At 37.2% G+C, this 21,619-nt stretch overlaps 1 protein-coding gene across 6 annotated transcripts in view; it reads right to left on the bottom strand.

The window, feature by feature from the left end:
- USP25 (ubiquitin specific peptidase 25) overlaps positions 1–21,619 on the bottom strand; it is a 150,430-nt gene that overhangs the window by 48,088 nt on the left and 80,723 nt on the right. For all 6 annotated transcript variants that reach the window (XM_070488714.1, XM_070488715.1, XM_070488717.1 and 3 more), the window contains 4 exons: positions 11,966–12,039; positions 7,248–7,396; positions 1,812–1,939; positions 1,071–1,166 (listed from right to left, as the gene is read on the bottom strand). In XM_070488714.1, coding sequence (XP_070344815.1) covers positions 1,071–1,166; positions 1,812–1,939; positions 7,248–7,396; positions 11,966–12,039 — 447 coding nt within the window. The remainder of the gene's footprint in view (positions 1–1,070; positions 1,167–1,811; positions 1,940–7,247; positions 7,397–11,965; positions 12,040–21,619) is intronic.

Here is a 21,619-nt window from a genome sequence, read left to right as displayed (position 1 = left end):
AACATGATAAAAACACTTCAATAATCTTCCTCAACAATGGAATTAATTTTGCTTTCAAATGAAGACAGTAAAACTGAATACACATTCAAGAAATAAATGTTCTCCAAAGGAAGAAAACCAAAGCTGATTAAGACTGAATGTGCATATAAACTGTCATAAATTTTAAATGCTCCAAGTTGTAATCCAATAGGAAAATGAAAACTGACAGTTCCATCTCCTGAGCCTGTTTTTATTTTTAGATCTGTCATCTGGTCTCATGATCAAGATAGTGACTAATATTATCCTCCTACCTTTTACCTCTGATTATTTTTCAGTATGATTACTGGTACCTTTTAAGAATAAAAATTATTGAAACATGATACATTATTTTTGTATAAAAAAGTTTTAGGCTGTTAATTTTCAAATTAACACTAAAACAAGAAAATACGGATTAGATCAGATTAGATCTCCCCGGCCATATTTCAGCCTGTAGACTTTTGTCTGAACTACAGAACATTTGACAGTCTAGACTCTGGTGTCTTTTGGAAACAATCCGCAGCTTAAGACAAGAGTGAGATGATATTCATGCACGCCACGACCCACTAGTGCGAGGGGCAGCCATTCGCTCTCCCCAGGGATGTGCTTTCTAGGCAACCCTTGCCCACCAGTTTACACATGACTTGTTTCCCTTCAAACCTCCGTGACCCATTTCCGTGTTAAGGAGAAAAAGTCGGCATTCGTTTCAATGGAGATCTTAAGAGTAACACTTAGTCTCATGCAAGAAGAAACTTTGACTATTGATTAGTTTCACTTTGTATCTATTTTCAGCACCATGAGTATTACCTGTTGACAGTGAGAATATTTATCTTAAACCACTAAAATTATCTTCTTCCAATTATGCCAATTATGTATTATTTTAGTTTCTAACAAAACTCAAAACTAAACTACTCTAGCAAAATAGAAATCCAGAATGATTATCTACTCCTAGAACTATAAAGCACCAAAAGCAAATTTAAAACTAAGGAGTCTAGATAGCCACTACAAATATGACTTCCTATAGTTAGCTCATAATTTTGTAAAAATTACAATACCTTTCTAGTCTCTGTTGTAATACTGTGAGGTAATCTTTTAGTCTCTTGATCTCTTCCCTCTTAATTCTTGTTATTTCTCTGTTTCTGAGCATGTATCTATCAGGACAAAGAAAAACAGCAATCATTAGTATTTCTAAATATCATGGAAATAGATATAATAAGTCGAGCCAAAACCACAGAAGATCAATTCATTTGAAATTTTATGATAAAATATCAGACAATATAAAATAATATTTTTAAAAATTTTGACAGAATTATAATACAAATACAAAAATAATCTTTCTTTAAACTTCCTTAGAATATTATTCCCAGCAACTATAATTTTCTAAATAAAAAGAGAACTCCATTTTCCTTGACAAGTGGAATTATTATGCAAAAAACACAGATTAATTCTAAGGAAATTAAGCAAAATTTTTTTAAACACAGTAACAATTCTTCACTTGGTTACTAAACTGTTTCAAAAATGTCATCTTGTAGGGGCTGGCCCCGTGGCCGAGTGGTTAAGTTCGCGCGCTCCGCTGCAGGCAGCCCAGTGTTTCGTTGGTTCGAATCCTGGGCGCGGACATGGCACTGCTCATCAGACCACGCTGAGGCAGCGTCCCACATGCCACAACTAGAAGAACCCACAACGAAGAATATACAACTATGTACCGGGGGCTTTGGGGAGAAAAAGGAAATAATAAAATCTTTAAAAAAAAAAAAAAAAAAAAAAAAAATGTCATCTTGTATTCCAAACCATACCTGTCCAGATATAAAACTTGAGGAAATTCTAATTTGTTGTGAATTTTTTCTGGTCTTCCCAATGCCTGATTAAATTCAAATCTTGACAATTCAAATGTTAACACAGGTGGTAGTTCAGTAAACCAATGCTGAAAGAAAACAACAACAAAAAATTGTAATATCTCCCTTCTGTTTTCTCCATTGCAACTTTCGGCATGAGATGTTAGCACTGGCATTTTTATATACATCATCACAATGCTGATGGTACAAATAATTGATTGGTTATGTAATTTAGTGAAAACTCAACTTGGTTCTAGAAGTTTTCCACACTTCTTGAAAATTCCAAGAATGGGGATAAGACACAAGCAGGAAAGAGAAAAGTCTTCTAACAACTCTCATTTTTCCATGATAATTCTTTACATTAGAATTTCTAACCCAAAGAGAGAGACACTGGTTAAAATCAAGGCTTAGTAGCTGAAGTTCTGACTTCTTCAATATTATGTCACTATTACTAATACTTATTACAATCAACCACATTGCCAAAAACTTAGGACAATCTAAGCTGTAAGATGCAATACACAAAGGAAAAAAGGTATTTTTATAGCATAAATGATCACAGTTCTCATGGTAAAAACTAGAAACTGATATTTTCCTGCTTTAAATTTAATTTTCCTATTGGAATTTTGACTAATTTAAGAAAAGATCTATGACTAACAAATATATAGTTTATACTTATAGTAACTATATTTAAAATCTTTTTAAATGACTAGTGTTTAAAGAATTAAATGACTCACTGATATGAGCCAACTCTTCCACAAACTTCGGCAACTCTTCAGTTAAGTGTGAAATGCAACAACACTTGAAAAGAAAATTATTTTCATAAAACAGATTCAAGTTTTACATAAACAATATTTCTTGAAAGGGAAAGAGAAATGAACAAACCTGTGAATCAAGAAATGTAGAAGTATACAATAACGTAACAAATATTTTTAAAGTGCTTATTATAAGCCTTGCGATGTACTACTGTAAAAAGAAACTGCCACATACTATATGGTGTGATATTTTCAAGCACCACAAAATGCCACCACACAAATGTCAATAAGCTAGGAGTACACTAAATCAAATTCAAATGTCGGAAAAAAGCAGGAATGATGCACATTTGGCAAACTGGATTTGACTAAGATCTTGAAAGTTGCTACTTTTCTCTAATTAAAGCTAATAGTTATTCAAAACTATTTCTCCCTCTAAAAATGCTAATGATTACCCGAACTGAGATTTCCTGAGTTGGATTTAGTTTATCTTTTACTGAAAGCTGAAGTTTAAGGAATTTGCTTTATATGGATATTACCTGAAATTGACTAGAGAAAGTTATGAAAGATCTAACATTAGAAACACCTCAAGTTTTAAAATTTCTTGAGCAGAGTTTATTTTCTTCTCACATAGCAGTGGCAAGAATTTTAGTTAGTTCTAATCCACACTTGAAATTACTATTAAGAATTAAAGAATACCCCATAAACATCACAAAGAAAACTTTTGATGCTTTAGCATAAATTATCTACTCCATTTCATGATACTCAAACAAATAAATAAGTAGATTTCAAAAACTATTACTTTCACATTTTATTGCAATACTGCACATGCCATCACTACAATTAAATAGTTACATACTTTAATTCATGGAAACCTACGAAGGCAAAGAGAAATCAAATAACCCAAATTAGAAGTATGCTTCTCTGTAGATCATTTAAAGTCCAGAAAATAGCTTCCATTCATCACAAAAGCATGTTCATAATTTGTGATGTAATATGTCTCTGTTGTGAATGCATTTCCTGTAACATCGACGACAGGTTTTTCCTACTACAGGAGTAGAGAATTTCAATTTCTCATTCCAAAGCTGATGGGGACAAGAAGAGACAGCCAGAAGTTCCCTAAATTCACTTAAAAAAATATTAGGAGTATATCTAGGTCTGTGATTTTCAGATTAGAAGTATAGCAGTATGTAACTAGAATTTTAAATAATATAAAACGAGGTTTTTTTCTTTCAAAATATGTTTCCATTCAACAAAAAACTGCATTTACTTCTCTAAGATAACTAGTATGCCAGGTTTGTGAGCCACAGGTCACTAAAGGTAAAAACAATGCTTAGATTCTGCACATCTCTAAGCACATATTATTATTACATTATTTAAGGATCCCACAGGGGTAAGAGATTAATGCAGTTACTGAGTAACGCACTTACATAATCTGCATTAGCCACAGAAGTGCTCCTGAATCTATCACAACTATAAATCTGACCTGTTAAATAGAAATATTTTCTAAAGAGAATGTAGTCATTTTTTTGAGTTATAATACCTGGTTTTTCTATTAATATGTTGTAAATACCTTGCTTTTGTGAGATTGCCAAGAATGCCAAGAAAAATAAAGAAAAAGCAGACCTACCATTCCAAATACCCCACAGAACACCAAATAAAGCCAGATGTAAACTAAGCACGAAAGCAAAACCTTCCTATTCCAATTCAAAAATCAGTTTCAGTCATTTAATCATCTTCACTCATTTGCCCTTTTCTTTTTAAAGATCAGTTTCCCATATAACATCTATATATATCTAATATGACAAATGTAGAGACTGTTTCTCTAATTTAGTTTCTAGTTCAAGTTCTGTTAAATTTTCTTTCAGTACTCTAATTATAACTTAGTACAACTTTGGGAAGGGAAATTTGGCAGTCCTTCCATTTTTAGATGAGTCTGCCCTGTGACCCACAGATTCCACTTCTAACTAACCTTCACTCCTAAGTGCTCCAGGTACTCACAGAATGACATTCTTTAAAATAATCTTTGTCCAACTACTGTCTCATGGAAGAATTAAATCAATTTAATTTTATTAATACAAGCTTTGTGATACTATGCAGGTTTTACAAAGAATGGTATAAAGCTATATATTGACATGGAAGGAATGCTCACAATATAGCGGTCAGTAAAAAAATGCAAGTCTCAGGACAGTATGAACAGATGAAATCCAAATATTTATGCAAGCATAGTAATAATCTAAAAAAGTACAACACATTATCAGTAGTGAATAGCCACACCAGAAGTGAAGTATTTACTATTTGAAATTTTTTTCTTTCAATAGACGATCAAAAAATATCTCCAGGTTTCCTGGAGTTTGACTCATCTATAAATTGCAGATTAATTAAAATTTAAAATTTCATGACTTAGAAAAATATTTTGTAAGTAATATCTTACACATGATCGTTTTCAGTTTACTCAGTTGTCTCCTAGTATATCACTCCAGAAATTTAAACTCTTATAGTCCACTGGATTTTTAATATGAGTTATTATGGAAACAAGAGGTCTTCCTATATTGGTCGAGCACAGCTACTTCAGCAAAAGATATGTTTTCTGTATCAAAGTAAAATCAACAATTTTTACTAAATAACAGTGTAAGAGATAAAAGGTTACCATCAGGGACTGGAAATTTAGAAATAAGCCTAAAATGTTACTCATTGGTCTTTATAGAGACTCAAGAAGAAATAAAACAGTTATTCTGAAGGTCGTAATGATATAAGACTATAATTTAAGTATATTATTAAAAACTTTGAGATAGTCTACTCTAGCAGGTGACAGTCTCTTAAACCTAGCTGAATTATTATTGAAACAAATCCAGGCAATTGGTACTAGAAATCACAGGTAATCAAATTTACTACAATTGAGACTGCTTAGAAATTGCTGAATTCACAGAAGATAACCAACCACTATATTCCTTCAATTAGATAGAAAAACCTAGGCAGAAAATATATACTGTACTATGGGGCATTCAGAGTGAAGCCAAAGATGGAGGACAAATTAGATTTTTTAAATAATGAAATTCAGATTCAATGTAAGAAAAAGATTTTTAAAAGCTAGGAATATGTGAGAAAGATTATTTACCAATTAATTACTAAAACATTTACCAATAAGCCACAGTGTATTTCATTTATAAGCTACTTTGACAACGTAAGGAAAATGCCATCCCTCCTCCCCCTGCCCAAACCCACCATCCTCTTATCTAACAGAAAGCAGATCATACTCTGGGTCGAGGGTTGGGGGGGGGCCCTCTGCTTTCTTGTTCCATCATGGGATCCTGGGAGAGTCCCAATCTTTAGAGATCTGTTTCCCAATCAATAAAGTAAACAAGCATAATTTAAATATTCTTAATTAGAGGTCTACGTCAGAATCACTCATGGAGCTCTTATGCCAAAGTACCAGATTCCGACCTAGATTCTGATTTGATAGCTTTGAATTGGGGCCGAGGCATCTGCTGAGAATCACTGAAGTAGACAATCTATGATGCAGAGAGAAAAACTACTTCAAATATTTTCTCTTTCTCTCTCTCTCAAAAAAGTCAAAAGATAGTCAATATTATTTCTTTTTCTGTTCGAGTGTGCGAGGGAAGAGAAGGAAATGAGAATGGAGTTAGAACAAGAAAAAGTTAATCCTATCTTTTAAAAAAAAGCACACAATTCAGATAAAAGTAATTTATTCTCAAAAATACAAGAACTCAGTCCCTTTTCAGATAAACACAGAGATATTATCACAATATTTATTAAGCACCTATTCAGGGATAAAGACCTCAGAAACTTTTTGATAGCACTGGGACACTTCATTCATTCAGTCAATAAATATGTGTTACATAATTCTATTTGCAGTCACCGTACTAACCACTAGTGACAGAGCAGTGAATGACACAGAGGACCCCATCCTCGAGCATGGCACTTACAAACAGACAACTGCCAGCAACTGCCAAATGATGTTTGGAGCACATGATTTGTCCTTTGCTTTCTATTACAGTAACACTCTCTGATGGATGAATGTACGGATGGGTGGATTGATATACAGACGGAGCTAGAGAGATGAATGGAGAGACAGAGGTGGGTGACGAAACAGAGACCAGTGGACAAAGATAAATATGTTTATAACATATTTTTTAAATTATTTTTTTCTTGAGAAAGCAAGTTCTTCCATCTGCCCTTCAAGCGATTATACAGTAAATTTACAAAAAAAAAGGAGTCTCATGTTGTCTATTTAGGCATGAACAAATTCCAACAATGTTTGATGTAAGTAACATGTCTTCATAAAATTCCACCTTAACATCAGTGTTTTTCTTCTTTACTTCCAGGACTAGCATGCTGTAATGACTGGTACCTTGATTAAGAAGTCTGAAAAGACTGAACAATCTACTAAGGAAGGATTTTAACAGAAAATTTTGAGATAAACTGTGAGAGAATTTAACATAGATTATAGACTGTATTGAGTGTATGGGTCTCTCAAATATGTCTAAACTACCATAATGAAATCCAAACACATATTCCGAGTATTTGCTCAACTATTAGGTAGCTACATAATTAAAGCCTTCAGCTGTGCTTTACAGCACTGTAAGAAAGACCTGGGGAAGGGGAATAATGAAGATGCTAAACTCACCTCTTGGCCTGATTTTCCTGAATTCTCTGAATGTAAAGACTCAATTTCTCCTTCAATCATAGCAGCTTCTAGGCACTCGTGTAGATCTTTGAATCCATTGACCTGAAGTGGGTACTGACCAAACATTTCAGTATTTTCAAATTTTTTACCTATAGGAGGGGGGGAAAGTTAATTAAATTAACGTTCCTCAATATGGTCTTTTAGCTACTAAAAGTAAATGTCTATATAAATTATCTCCCGAACCTGAAAATTCTAACTCCAAATGATGATGTTCCAGAGAGTAGTGGGTTAATGTAATTTTCCTGTTGGTTTATGCATGTGCATCCATATCCAGCACAGATATTAACTACACACCCATACGTATGCATGTAATTTTATACATACATACGTATGTTTGTATATATATATATGCTTATTCTTTCAAAAAGTGCCTTCTAAGGGCAAGATACTGTGCTAAACACTGAGAATATGTACAGCAGTGAACAAAAGGGATATGGATCTTAAGCTGAGAAAGCCTTCAGCCTCTTTTGGAAGAACGACATTATACAAATTATTTGCACGTGCAATTATGAACAAATAAGTGTTTTAAAAGGTATAGTGAGATGGAGTGCAGTGAGAGGGTATAAAAAGGAGAGCTAACCTAGTCTTTGGGGCTGGGCGGTTGAGCAAAGAGGACTTCCAGAGCATGGTGACATTCTCGCTGAGACTTGAATGGAGAGTGGGGGTTAGCCAGGCCAGAGTGTCAGGGAGCTGTGAAGGATTCTTGGCCAAGGAATAGCACACACAAAGACTCTAAGGCTTCAAAGAACTTGCGTGCTTGAAGAACTAAGGGGATAGTACAGCACAGGGGAGCAATGTGGAGATGACAATGAAGAATTAGGGAGGGGGTCAAAATCTACAAAGTTTAACAGCTCCTGTTAAAAATTTTCTTTTCAGTATATTCTAAGCATAACAGAAAGTCACTGAATAGTTATTTCTAGGAATATCAGAATCAGATTTATGTCTTTGAAACATCCTTATAGCTTCTGTGTTAAGTGGGTGGTATTCCATTAGGAGACTTACAGAATCTATCTGGAAATAAAGGTGGAATAAGGCATTAATAATAAAAGTGTACAAACAGATAAAATTACACACACACACATTTATACATAGATACAATAGGGAGCACCAACAGGACTTGACTGACTGGTTCATAGGCAGGATGGGGGATAGAAGAGGAAGGAAGTTATGGAGAATGATATGCAGATTTAGCATGAACAATTGGATTGAGGTTTATGCACTGAAAGGGGTACCACTGAAGGAAAAGCAGAGGATTATTTTTTCCCTTTTGTTTTAAGGCAGTAGTAGCAATCATTGTTTGAGAATGGCCCGTGTAATGTCAAGTTAAGAACAGAGCTGGATATATGAGTCTGTAACTAAGATTAATCTTCTACTCTGAAGCTATAAAATAAAGACTTGCTGGTTTACTGATAGCTGGAAATCAAGGGAGTGAATGAGACTGCCTAGGGGATCAGCAGACAGGAAAAAGAAGAGGGCCTAACCTGAGTCCCAAGGATCTCCTACCTTTAGATAAAAGAAGAAACTATAAATATAACTTCTAAGAAGTACCCACAGAGGCATGCAAAAAGCCAAGAGAATATGGTGCCATAGAAGTTTTTTTATGGAAAGAGTAGGGAAAAGGAGGAGAGAGTAGAGTCAATAGCATTAATAGTTGATCAGAGTTCAATAGGAGAACTGAGAGGGATCCAAAGGACTTGAACACATGTAGAAAATCAATAACCTTAAAAAGATCCCTTTAAGAAGAGGTTTAGGGAAAGAAGCAAAAGTGGGATGTTGTGATTACACAGGGAGTTAGTAGGTGAAAATAAATGCCTCTCTTTACCCATCAAGAGACAAATGGATAAAGATGTGGCATATATACACAATGGAATACTACTCAGCCATAAAAAAGATGAGATCTTGCCATTTGTGACAACATGGATGGACCTTGAGAGTATTATGCTAAGTGAAGTAAGTCAGAGGGAGAAAGTCAAATACCATATTTTCTCAAAAATAGAAGAAACCACCACTTAGAGACAGAGATTGGATTGGTGGTTACCAGAGGCAAAGAGGGGAGGGAGGAGGGCGAAAGGGGTGATTCGCACATGTGTACGGTGATGGATGGTAATTAGTCTTTGGGTGGTCAACATGACATAACCCTACACAGAAATCAAAATATAATGATGTACACCTGAAATTCATGAAATGTCATAAACTAATGTTTCCTCAATAAAAAAAAAATACACTCCTCTCTTTAAAGAATCTTAACTCTAAGATTAACTGAAAAAGAGTGTGTGAAGGGAGAAGGGTTTTTTGTTTTTGTTTTTTTAAGATGTGAGATACCAGACCATGTCTAAATATTGATGAGGAAGACACACTGGAGAAGCAGGAGCTGAATATACAGAAAAAAAGCAAGATAAGGGATGGAGTAAGGTCTGAGTAAAAGCATGAAAGGATGAGATTCTAAGCACTTACAAGGAATATCCTTTTGATATAAGACTGAACAATTCCTTTATTATCTGGAGAGACAAACAAAATGAAAGTGGTGGAGTTAGCAATGGATCCAGGCTGTGGAGCCTGAAGTTCGTATATTTGAGGAAGTCGTTTTTAAGAACTGCGATACAAAACTATAAACACAAAATTAGATTCAGGGCCTTAGACAGGACCCATGATTAGGTTTCATTAGTTTCATGGTAAACCCACAAAATCTGAGCTAAGGTCTTTCTCAGAGAATGAAGAGACAAAGAAGTCAGATTAGAAGTAGAAAAGATGGAAACTGTTATTGCAGAGAAAGAGGTAAAAGACAGTGATTAAACAAAACAACTATGACTGCCAGGTAGGCTTAAAAGATTGGGACCAGTGAAGTTCAGTATCTACTACAAATTCAGCATCCATTACAGTTTGCCCATTTGAGTGACTTTTCCTCAGCAATATTCAGGTACTCAGTACATGCAGAGAAGAGGTAAATAGCTTAATGAAGGTCAGAGAATAGCCAGAGGAGGTGCCAGAAGGGAATGAGGGAAAGGGAGTTTTAGACATTTATAAGAATGATCATATTGGACAAGGAAGTAAGTGAAGAAAAGGGCTGAGGAACAAAATGGAAGAAATCAATGGAATTGAAGTTCTGGAAAAGCTGAGGAACTTTTGCAATGGGAGTACTTTAGTAAACAAAATGAAAATCACCCCCAATTGAGAGTCACTGGTCTATAAGAAAGCATTAGGAAGACATATGCAAAAGCAGTAAGAAAGTGCTCTAAAATAAACTTTTACTAGAGAAAACACATTTCACTGGAAATGTAGTAAAATCACATTTACATAGCACAATAGCTTTGAAACAACTTACTAATACAAGTATAAAGACTTCAACACTGTTTAACAAATTAAGTATTTTAATAACAATCACTCTTGAGGAAGACTCGCTTTGAGCTAACATCTGCTGCAGATCCTCCAATTTTGTATATGACCTGCTGCCACAGCACGGCCACTGACAGATGAATGGTGTAGGTCTGCACAGAACAGAACTTGGACCACCAAAGCAGAGTGAGCCAAATTTAAACTATAGGCCATCAGGGCCGGCCCGACAATCACTTTTAAGAATCAAGATAACACAGGAAGAAATGCTCACAAAGGGTATTATAAATAGTGCCGAGTCACCTGATTAGAGCTACTCTACCACTTCAGAGACAGTGTTCTACTTCAAATAAAAATCAGTGTGACATTATGGACATCCCAAATTGGAATGTAACGTACTATGTAAAATATTCCACTATTCATATAATGAATATTTAGGGCAAACAAAACTATACTGACACTTCAACATAAGCTCTTAACTGCATGACTAAATTCTGAGTTAGTGTCCGCCTTTTTCCAAATCCCAAACTAAAACTATATTCAAACAAAACTTCATGGAAATCCATTACTTAAGATTCTAAAGGAAAACCCACTTTCCAAATTTTACACTTTGGATGAACATTCAAAAGTTGATGCATTTGGCCATCCAGGAAAAGTAATTTTTCAAAAATATATGCTTTGGGACTTAGTAATATTATTATTTGAAGTATATCTAATGAGTCAGTTTCCTTCCCTTGTTAGGAAAACCAGAGAGTAACTGGTTAAGCCCAGATTTTAAGCAACAGGCATTTAGGGTAATTGGAGTAATATCATTCAATTGATTTTTCAAAAGATGAGTACAGCTCTTTCTTGAAAACTAAAGTCTAAAGAATTTTATTATCACCAAAACAATCCAATACCCTGACTATGCTAAATTGCTAAATGCAGCTTTCAACATTCATGGACTGGAAACCCTCAAAAACAGCAACCATCATACCAAGCCCAGTATTCAACTCCAAAATTATTTTCAACAGATCCACAGATTTCCCCATTAATCCCCTCCTCTCAACAATTCACAGAACCACAAAAGCCTTCCCAGGGAAAGATCATCAGGATAACATTAAGTATCAATTAGCATGTGATAATGCACTCCATACCTTCCTTTTCATTCACTCAATCCTGTTTCTAAATAAACGATTAGCTGTAGCAATGCAACACAAACTTCTAGACAGAGTAAGTCAAAGTAAAATGAAAAACTATTCAACAAATGAAAGAGTCACAACAAGACAAAGGAGCTAACAGATAATCTCACTTCAATTCTAATTAAAAGTAAACACGTATAACTATACCTTCAAGTACTCCCACAGCTAGGAATCTTCCATAGAACAATTCTACCATCGGGTTCTTTGGCTTCTCTTCATCCCTAAAGCATGTTAAAAAATATAAATGTGATTATAATTTTTGGACTTGTAAATAATAGAGAAAATATTAAAAGAACAATTATATACCAAGATGATAAATTTATGTGATTATTATGTACTCAGCTCTGCTATTTACAGTGTTACCTTGGGAAAGGTACTTAAATCCATTCTTCCATTTCCTCCCCTGTCACCTGAAGATAATAATGGTAACTGAACTCACAGAGGTGTTGTTAAGGGTTAAAATAATTTACTATGTGGAATGCCCTTGCCAGAGGATCTGAGTCTGTGCCCATCAAGTACCTGACCTTTCTATTATCATTACACATTTCTATCTCGGACTCTCAGTCTGCACAATATATGCTTATCTGGACTTTTCGGGAAGGGCAAAAAGCCAATCTTAAACAAAGGAAATTTCTATAATACCTCAATTATGTCATTTCCCACATTTACATCTAAGAGTGCACACCATCCCAAAATAACAGCCGTTGCCAGTGAAGGAACCAAACACCAGCTGTGATCCAGAGTACCTAAAGAGCTACACCATCCTTTTCTGAAGTTTTATGTTGCTCGTAAAATTAGTCATTTGTGAATTTTCCAAATTGTTTAATACATGGATTTGGTTTTTTCCTTTTTTGCTTGAAGCAAACAGAGGTTGATAATTTTTTAAACCTTTTATTTTTATGTTTTGTACTCTGCAAGAAAACAAAAGTTTATCTTGGTTTTAATATATAAAAGTGTGCTGTATCCACAATTGTGTATAGATTTTTCTTCATGGATTTTGTGTTTAAATTAGTAAAATTGATCTGTTAAATAAAAAGGAGGGACGGCCCGGTGGTGCAGTGGTTAAGTGCACATGTTTTGCTTTGGTGGCCTGGGGTTCACCAGTTTGGATCCTGGGTGTGGACATGGCACTGGTTGGCAAGCCATGCTGTGGCAGGCGTCCCACATAAAAAATGGAGGAAGATGGGCACAGATGTTAGCTCAGGGCCAGTCTTCCTCAGCAAAAAGAGGAGGACTGGCAGCAGATGTTAGCTCAGGGCTAATCTTCCTCAATAAAAAAAGCAGAGGTGCTGTCTCTTGATAAATGCATTATATACATTATTATGTAATCCTTAAAACAACTGCTGGGAAGTACTTTAATTAATCTTTGCAACAATCCTATGGATACATGATAAAATCCACTTTCCTACTCACTTTTTACTTAAATTAAAAAAAAATTTTCATTTTGATAAGACACACACAAAGTTTACCATCTTAACCATTTTTAAGTGTACAGTTTGGTACTGTAAAGTTGTTGTGCACCAATCTTCATAACTCTTTCATCTTGCAAAACTGAAACTCTAGGAGTGATGTCAGCAACATGGTGAGTGAGTCACTCCCTTCATCTCTCCCCTCTAAGTTACAACCACTCAGACATCCAGTGACCAAGGAAGGACTCCCGGCACAGCACACCAGAACACCTGAGTATCCATGTAACTGTACGTCTGAAGGTGGGTGGATTGGACCTCCGGGAGGCAGTGGAACTCGGGGAGCAGTCCCCTCCCTCTCCTCTGGCAGTGGCAATCCAAAACATAGATTCTAACACTGTTGTGCACGCCAGTAACCACAGGCTGCAAGGGCAAACAGGGCACTCATGGCTTAGGCCCTGCCCTCCCCACCGGTGGTGGCAGGAGGGGCATATGTCCCTGAGGCTCCAGGTCACAGTGGAGCCAGCAACTCGGCCCCCTCCCCCTCCCCCAGCAGAGGCATCAGTCTTTCCAGCAGTGGAGACTATATCCAAGACATAAATTTCCCTGGCAGGGGTGGGGTGTCCTGAACTGAGGTTTCAGAGCAGGCTGCCAGCGCATGCCAAAGCCGGCAAGCAGAGGCTGCAGCCCTGTTCCCCTTCAGCAGTGGCAGATGGTACAAACATCCTGAGGCTTCAGGACACAGAGCGGTGCCAGTGACCCAGCCCCCTCCTCTTCCCATGGCAGTGGTGCTGGTCTCTCCAGCAGCAAAGACTGCAAATAAAGTGCATATTTGATCCGCAGGAGCAGGGTGCCCTTACCAGAGGTCTCAAAAAGCACACCAGTAGACACCAGTGACCAGGGACTGCAGGGCCAACAGTAAAACTTGTGGCTTACCCCTACTCCTCCCCTAGCAGTGGCAAGTGGCACCTGCAACCTGAGGCTTCAGGAACCACAGTAGAATGTTAAGACCCAGAACCCAGTGCTGGCAACCCAACACTGGCTCTACCAGCAATGGGGCTGCATACAAGAAGCCAGGCCCCAATAGCAACAGCAACACCTGTGAACCCAGCGCCCCTGGTAGCAGTGCAGCCAGCACCCTCAGATAACCCAAGAGCAGCAGTGCAGAGGGTCTAAGGGGCAACAGAACCCAAGCCTGTAAACAGCCTATGGAGAGAAGTGGGGGAACACGAGACCCAGGCAACCCTGGAAGCAGCAGAAGTGCTCATAGCCTGGTGACCCTAATGGAAAGACCTGAGCCTGCAGTGACATCGAAAGCAGCAAGGCACCAGCAATATCAGTGGCACAAGCAGCACAACCCAGGCACTGATGACACCTCTAGTAGAGGCAGTGTAGGGGGAAAGTACAGGCTCTCAAATACAACCAGAAGCAGCTCAGAACCAAAGTAACCAAAGCTGTACTCAAATAAGAAAGGTGGTTACTACCAAAAACGCACCAGCAGAGGACCAATTCGTCAAACACCACGAAAAACTACAGTAACATGGCAGCACAGAAGCAGAACGACAGCTCTCCAGAAACCAAACTTGGAGTTACAGAAGATCACAATCTGACTGACAAAGAAATCAAAACAGCTGTCATAAAGAAACTCTACAAGTCACAACAAAATTCAGAAAGACATTTCAATGAGCTCAGGAATAAAAATAATGAAAAGAAGCAACACTTCACCACAGAGAATGAAGCTCTAGAAAAGAACCAAACAGAAATTCTAGAAATGAAAAACACAATTAATGAGATAAAAAATAATGTAGAAAGCATAAAAAATAGAGCAGACTTTAAGGAGGAGAGAATCACCGAGCTTAAGGATACAAACTTAGAAATGATGTGGGTGGAGGGGGAGAGAGAACTAAGATTTTTTAAAAAATGAAGAAATTCTTCAAAAATTATTTGACTCAATTAGGAAAAGTAACATAAGGATTATAGGCATCCCAGAGGGAGACGCGAGGGAGAGAGGAGCAGAGAGTTTATTCAAAAAAATAATAGCTGAGAACTTTCCAAACCTGAGGGAGATACTGGACATGCAAGTACAGGAAGCTAACAGAATTCCTAATTACATCAATGCAAAAAGACCTGGGGCTGGCCTAGTGGCGCAGCAGTTAGTGTGCACATTCCATTTCAGTGGCCTGGGATTCGCCAGTTCGGATCCCAGGTGTGGACATGGCACTGCTTGGCACGCCATGCTGTAGTAGGTGTCCCACATATAAAGCAGAGGAAGATGGACATGGATATTAGCTCAAGGCCAGTCTTCCTCAGCAAAAAGAGGAGGATTGGCAGCAGTTAGCTCAGGGCTAATCTTCCTCAACAAAAAATAAAAAAGAAGACGACCTTCTCCAAGGCATATAATATTAAAACTGTCAAAAGTCAATGACGAAGGAAAAATATTAAGAGCAGCAGGAGAGGAGAAAATAATCTACAAAGGAACCCCCATCAGGCTTTCAGCAGATTTCTGAGAAAACTTACAGGTTAGGAGACAGTGGAATGATATATCCAAAATACTGAAAGACAAGAACTATCAGCCAAGAACACTCTATTGAGTGAAATTATCCCTCAGATATGACAGAGAAATAAGTTTTCCCAGACAGACAAAAGCTGAAGGAGTTCATCATCACTAGACCTCCCTTACAAGAAATGATGAAGTGAGCCCTCATACCTGAAACAAAAAGGCAAAGGTTTACAAAGCTTTGACCAAGGAGACAAATAGACAAAATCAGAAAATTGCAGCTCTATATCAGAATAGGTTAGCAAACAATTATAAAATAAAGGATAAAGGGAAAGAAAGCATCAAAAATAACCACAAGCTGCTCAATTTGGTCACAAACTCATGACACCAAGAAGAATAATTTGCGACAACAAAAATATAGCAGGGGATGAGGAAAAGGATAGAACCCACACAGGCTAATGGAGATAAGAGGCTATCAGAAAAAACATTATCGGGGCCGGCCCGGTGGCGCAGCAGTTAAGTTCACACATTCTGCTTTGGTGGCCCAGGGTTCACCAGTTCAGCTCCTGGGTGTGGACAAGCCATGCTGTGGCAGGCGTTCCATGTATAAACAGTAGAGGAAAATGGGCATGTATGTTAGCTCAAGACCAGTCTCCCTCAGCGAAAAGAGGAGGATTGGCAGCAGATGTTAGCTCAGGGCTAATCTTCCTCAAATAAATAAATAATAAAAAAAGAAAAGAAAGAAAAAGATTATCTCATCTATGAGATCTTTTATTCAAACCTCATGATAACCCCAGGATAAAAAATCAAAGATTCACAAAGCATATACAAAGAGAAAACTGAGAAAATCATCACAGAAAACCACCAAACTGAAATGGAAGACAGAAATACAAGGTAAGAAAACAATGGAAATATAGAACAACCAGAAAACAAAAGACAAAATAGTAGTATTAAGTCTTCATATATCAATATTCACTCTAAATGTAAATGGATTGAATTCACCAATCAAAAGACACAGGGTGGCTGGATGGATTAAAAAACAAGACCCAACAATATGCTGCCTCCAGGAAACACATTTCAGCTCTAAACACAAACATAGGCTCAGAGTGAAGGGATGGAAGATGATACTCCAAGCAAATGGCAAGCAAAAGAAAGCAGGCGTCACCATACTTATATCAGACAAAGAAGACTTCAAGATAAGAAACATAATGAGAGACAAAGATGGGCATTATATAATGATAAAAGAGACATGTCAACAAGAAGACATAATGCTTATTTATATGCACATAACACAGGAGCACCAAAGTATATAATATTAACAAACCTAAAGGGAGAAATCAACAGCAACATAATACTAGTTGAGGACCTTAACACCCCACTTAAGTCAATGGATATATCACCGGGAAGAAATTCAACAAGGAAACAGTGGCCCTAAATGAAACATTAGACTAGATGGACTCAATAGGTATGTACAGATCATTCCATCCAAAAAGAGCAGAATACATAATTCTTCTCAAGTGCATACAGCACATTCTCAAAGACAGACCATACGCTGGGAAACAAAGCAAGTCTCAATAAATTTAAGAAGACTGAAATTATATCAACCATCTTTTCTGACCACAATGGTATGAAACTAGAAATAAACTACAAGAAGAAAGCTGGGAAAGTCACAAATATGTGGAGACTAAGCAACATGCCACTGAGCAAATGTTGGATCAAAGGAGAAAGCAAAAAATACCTGGAGACAAATGAAAATGAAAACAAAGCATACCAAAACTTAAGAGATACAGCAAAAGCAGTACTAAAATGGAAATTTATAGCAATATAGGCCACCATCAACAAATAAGAAAAATCTCAAATAAACAACCTTACTCTATACCTATGAGAGCTAGAAGAACAACAAATCCCAAAGTTGGTAGAAGGAAGGAAATAAAAATCAGAGCAGTAACAAACGAAATAGACTAAAAAAACAACAGAAAGGATCAATGAAATTAAGAGCTAGTTCTTTGAGAAGATAAACAAAACTGATAAACCCTTAGCCAGACTCACTAAAAAGAGAGAAAACTCAAATAAATAAAATCAGAAATGAAAGAGAAGAAATTGCAATGGACATCGCAGAAATCCAAAGGATTATAAGAGAAAACCATGAAAAGATACATGCCAACAAACTGGATAACCTAGAAGAAATGGATAAATTTTTAGACTCATACAACCTCCTAAAACTGAATCAATAAGAAATAGAGAATCTGAATAGACTAATCACAAGCAAAGAGATTGAAATAGTAATCAAAAACCTCCCAAAAAACAAAACTCCAGGACCACACAGCATCTCTGGTCAATTCTACCAAACAATCAAAGATTTTTAATTCCTATCCTTCTCAAACCATTCCAAAAAACTGAAGAGGACAGGATGCTTCCTAACTCATTTTCCAAGGTTAACATTACCCTGATACCAAAATCAGACCAGGACAACACAAAAAAGTAAAATTACAATATAGCTGATGAACATACACGCAAAAATCCTCAACAAAATATTAGGAAATAGAATACAATAACACATTAAAAGGATCATGTACAACAATCGAGTGAGATTTATTCCAGGGATGCAGGGATGGTTCAACATCTGCAAATCAATCAATGCGATATATACCATACTAATAAAATAAAGAATAAAAATCACATGATCAACTCACCAGATGCAAAGAAAGCATGTGACAAGATCCAACATCCATTTATGGTAAAAACTCTAAACAAAATGCGTATAGAAGGAAAGTACCTCAACATAATAAAGGCCATATATGACAAACCCAAAGTCAACATCATTACTCAGTGGAGAAAAACTGAAAGCCACTCCTCTGATGGGCATGAGCATTCCCTCTCACTTTGAAGTTAGGCGGACCACATGACTTGCTTTGCCCAACAAAATGTGAGCAGAAATGATGTGTGCCACTTCTGGGCAGAAACTCTGAGAACCACTATACTTTTCATTGCCATGGTGATCGCAGAAGCCTGTGATGAGATGAACCTCTGTCAGCCTGGAGCCGAGTGAACAGATGGGCAAAGCCCCTTGCTCACACTCACTGGGCACATCTAAGGATATGATATAAGATTCTAAAGTGTGGGGGTTGTTGCCACAGGACTACCTAGCCCACTCTGACTAATAACAGGCAGTGCTCTATTTTACTGATAATAAAGCTGTAGAGTAGGCTGTCAACTTGCTCAAATTCATACAACTAGTAAGGGCTCAAGCCGCAAAGTGAAATCAACTCTGACGCCAAAACCTATGTATCCTCCAACTACCTATACTTTATCTCTGGGCATTTTAACTCTATGGAAACAATTTATTTCACACCTTATATTTTATACTATGATAATAAAAAGGACTTGAGACTTATAAGGGGGAGAGGAATGATCCAAAAATTGTTTCTCTTGACGTAAAAGTCTATGAATCTTTAGATGTAACTATTAGTCAGAGTCTCCTTTCCGTGGCCTCATATTTCCATATAGAAAGCAACAGTCCTGGCTTCTCCCCGTATTGTCACATACATACCCCATGGAAAGAGCAATGACTTATCAGGTTGGTAACTTTGGCAGAAGGAACTTGGTGTGAGTATCTACTAATTCTGAACTCTCTTTCCAAATCTTTTCAAATCTCCCTGCCTGAATTTGGCCTGCTCTCCACTGACCTATGGTAACCACTGACCTTCCCTAAGGACTTAGGTAGGAATCTTCCATAAACTATTTACCTTGTCCTTTTTCTGCAACCTCTCAGAGGCCCTACTGTTTACTATGGATTTAAGCTGTGAATCTCAGGGCCCAGACTGTGCTTATACCAACAGAAATGTGAGGAACACAATTGAAAAGCAATTAAAAAGACATGAGACTCCTATAGTAGAAACAATATATCCACCACTTGCACAAAGGCAGAAGAAAAGACAGACTGACACAAATATCCAAGGCCAAAAGAAATCACTAAAGAAAACTTGTATCAGGGACACTTTACCCTTGGGAATTAGGTTGGTAGAGAAAGAGTTCAAAGGTCTAGGGCAGCTGATAGAATAACCTAGAACACTTTGGGTCAGTGCTTCCCAATATTTTTAATGCCATTGGTACACAGATAATATATGCAGAGAATTTTGGCGTAAAAATACATGTTTTCTCATGATCAGACAAACAGGATCAACATCTCCAAATACCCATAGTCTGGCCTGCCATGGCATACCACCTGGAAAGCTCTGTTCTAGACAGGAAGAGCCAAGTGGTTCAAAAACAGTTTTAGCTGCACAAACAGTAAAGAACAAACAGAAAATTACTGAGAAACGAATGAGGAGACGGACATATTTCAAATAAGACTTCAGATTTCAGACAAAGTGGAAAAGTTCTAGCTTCTTTTAAAACAGTTTTAGAAAAAGGGGAGATAACGTGTTAGTTACTAGATCAGAAAAGGTGAAAAAATCAGAAGAGAATGACCCCTTCAGAAGGAACAACGATTCAGCAAACAAGAAAGCGGCATTCTTCTAAGACTACAGATAAAAAGCAACTGGCAAGTCATATGCTGAACACAGGATATGATATCAAGTGCTTACAAAAAGTCAGGCGAGATTTGAGAGGAGGAAATAAAGATTTCAGGGTAAAAGATTCAAAGAATTACTGAAAGAACTTCAAAGAGAAGTTATCAGTTACTATAGATGGGGATACAGATATTGTTCACACTGAGGGAACATGTGCAATAAATTTTTGGTATTAGAACTCTACGGAAAGGTACAAGGAACGTGAGCTTCACTAAAGAGGAACCAGGGTGTACAACTCTCCTCAGTGACCAGAGCTCATTAACTCTCAAGAAGAGGAACCTATCAAGACAATATCAGAGAAATAAGTTAGAAAAAACCAAATGTATAAGCCAGAAAAAGTCAAAGAATAGGAAGAGAAGAAACTCATCCATCAACAGGGCTGGTCCTGCATGCGGTAGAGGCTAAGAAACAGGTTAAACTGTTAAAAATTCAGCCAAACTTTCCTAAAAGAAGAATGAAAATATATATTTGTAACTGAACCTTAGAAGTATATCTTTTTTTTTTAAAGATTTTACTTTTTCCTTTTTCTCCCCAAAGCCCCCCAGTACATAGTTGTATATTCTTCGTTGTGGGTCCTTCTAGTTGTGCATGTGGGATGCTGCCTCAGCGTGGTTTGATGAGCAGTGCCATGTCCGCGCCCAGGATTCGAACCAATGAAACACTGGGCCGCCTGCAGCAGAGCACGTGAACTTAACCACTCAGCCACGGGGCCAGCCTCTTAAAAGTATATCTCACCCAGGAGAAAGACAAAGCAGAAAGAAATATACTCAAGGCCTATAACATTGAAAAGCTAAGGAAAGAGCAGTATCATAGAGAGAATGATCTTCACTGGATGTTGGGACTCAGGGTTCAGAAGCATCAGCAGCAGATTCAGTTCAGGAATACAATGGGGAAATCTTCCAGAAGAAACTAACATGAAGAGAAGAGATATTAACATGAAGAGATGAAAGAAATTAACTTAGGAGGCAGCTCTCACAGGTCGAAGCAGTTCCATACTAGAACGCAATGGCAGCAACCACTGTGGCATAAAAACATGTCATTAGAAAGAACTTGCACTCAGTGCAGCATTGGGGCCCAGCAAACTGAAGCTTGTGGAAAATGCAACTAAACAGTTTTGGTGGACAGGAAAGAAGCACACCTACGACCAGAGCTGTCAGCATCATAAACTTCTAAACACGCCAAAAGGAAACAGCTTTCAAATGCAACACTCAAAGATAGAGACAGTTTGCTAAAACAGAATTTTTTTCCCTCAGATATTGTAGATTTACTGCCATAATTAATCTCTTGGGCAATTTCTGCCAACTTAGTTTAAGCTCACAGGTAGTCA

The sequence above is a fragment of the Equus asinus genome, chromosome 18 (assembly GCF_041296235.1).
Source record: "Equus asinus isolate D_3611 breed Donkey chromosome 18, EquAss-T2T_v2, whole genome shotgun sequence".
Classification (NCBI taxonomy): Eukaryota; Metazoa; Chordata; class Mammalia; order Perissodactyla; family Equidae; genus Equus; species Equus asinus.
Note: the sequence above shows the minus strand (reverse complement) of the source record. Positions and strands in the feature narration are given on the sequence as shown.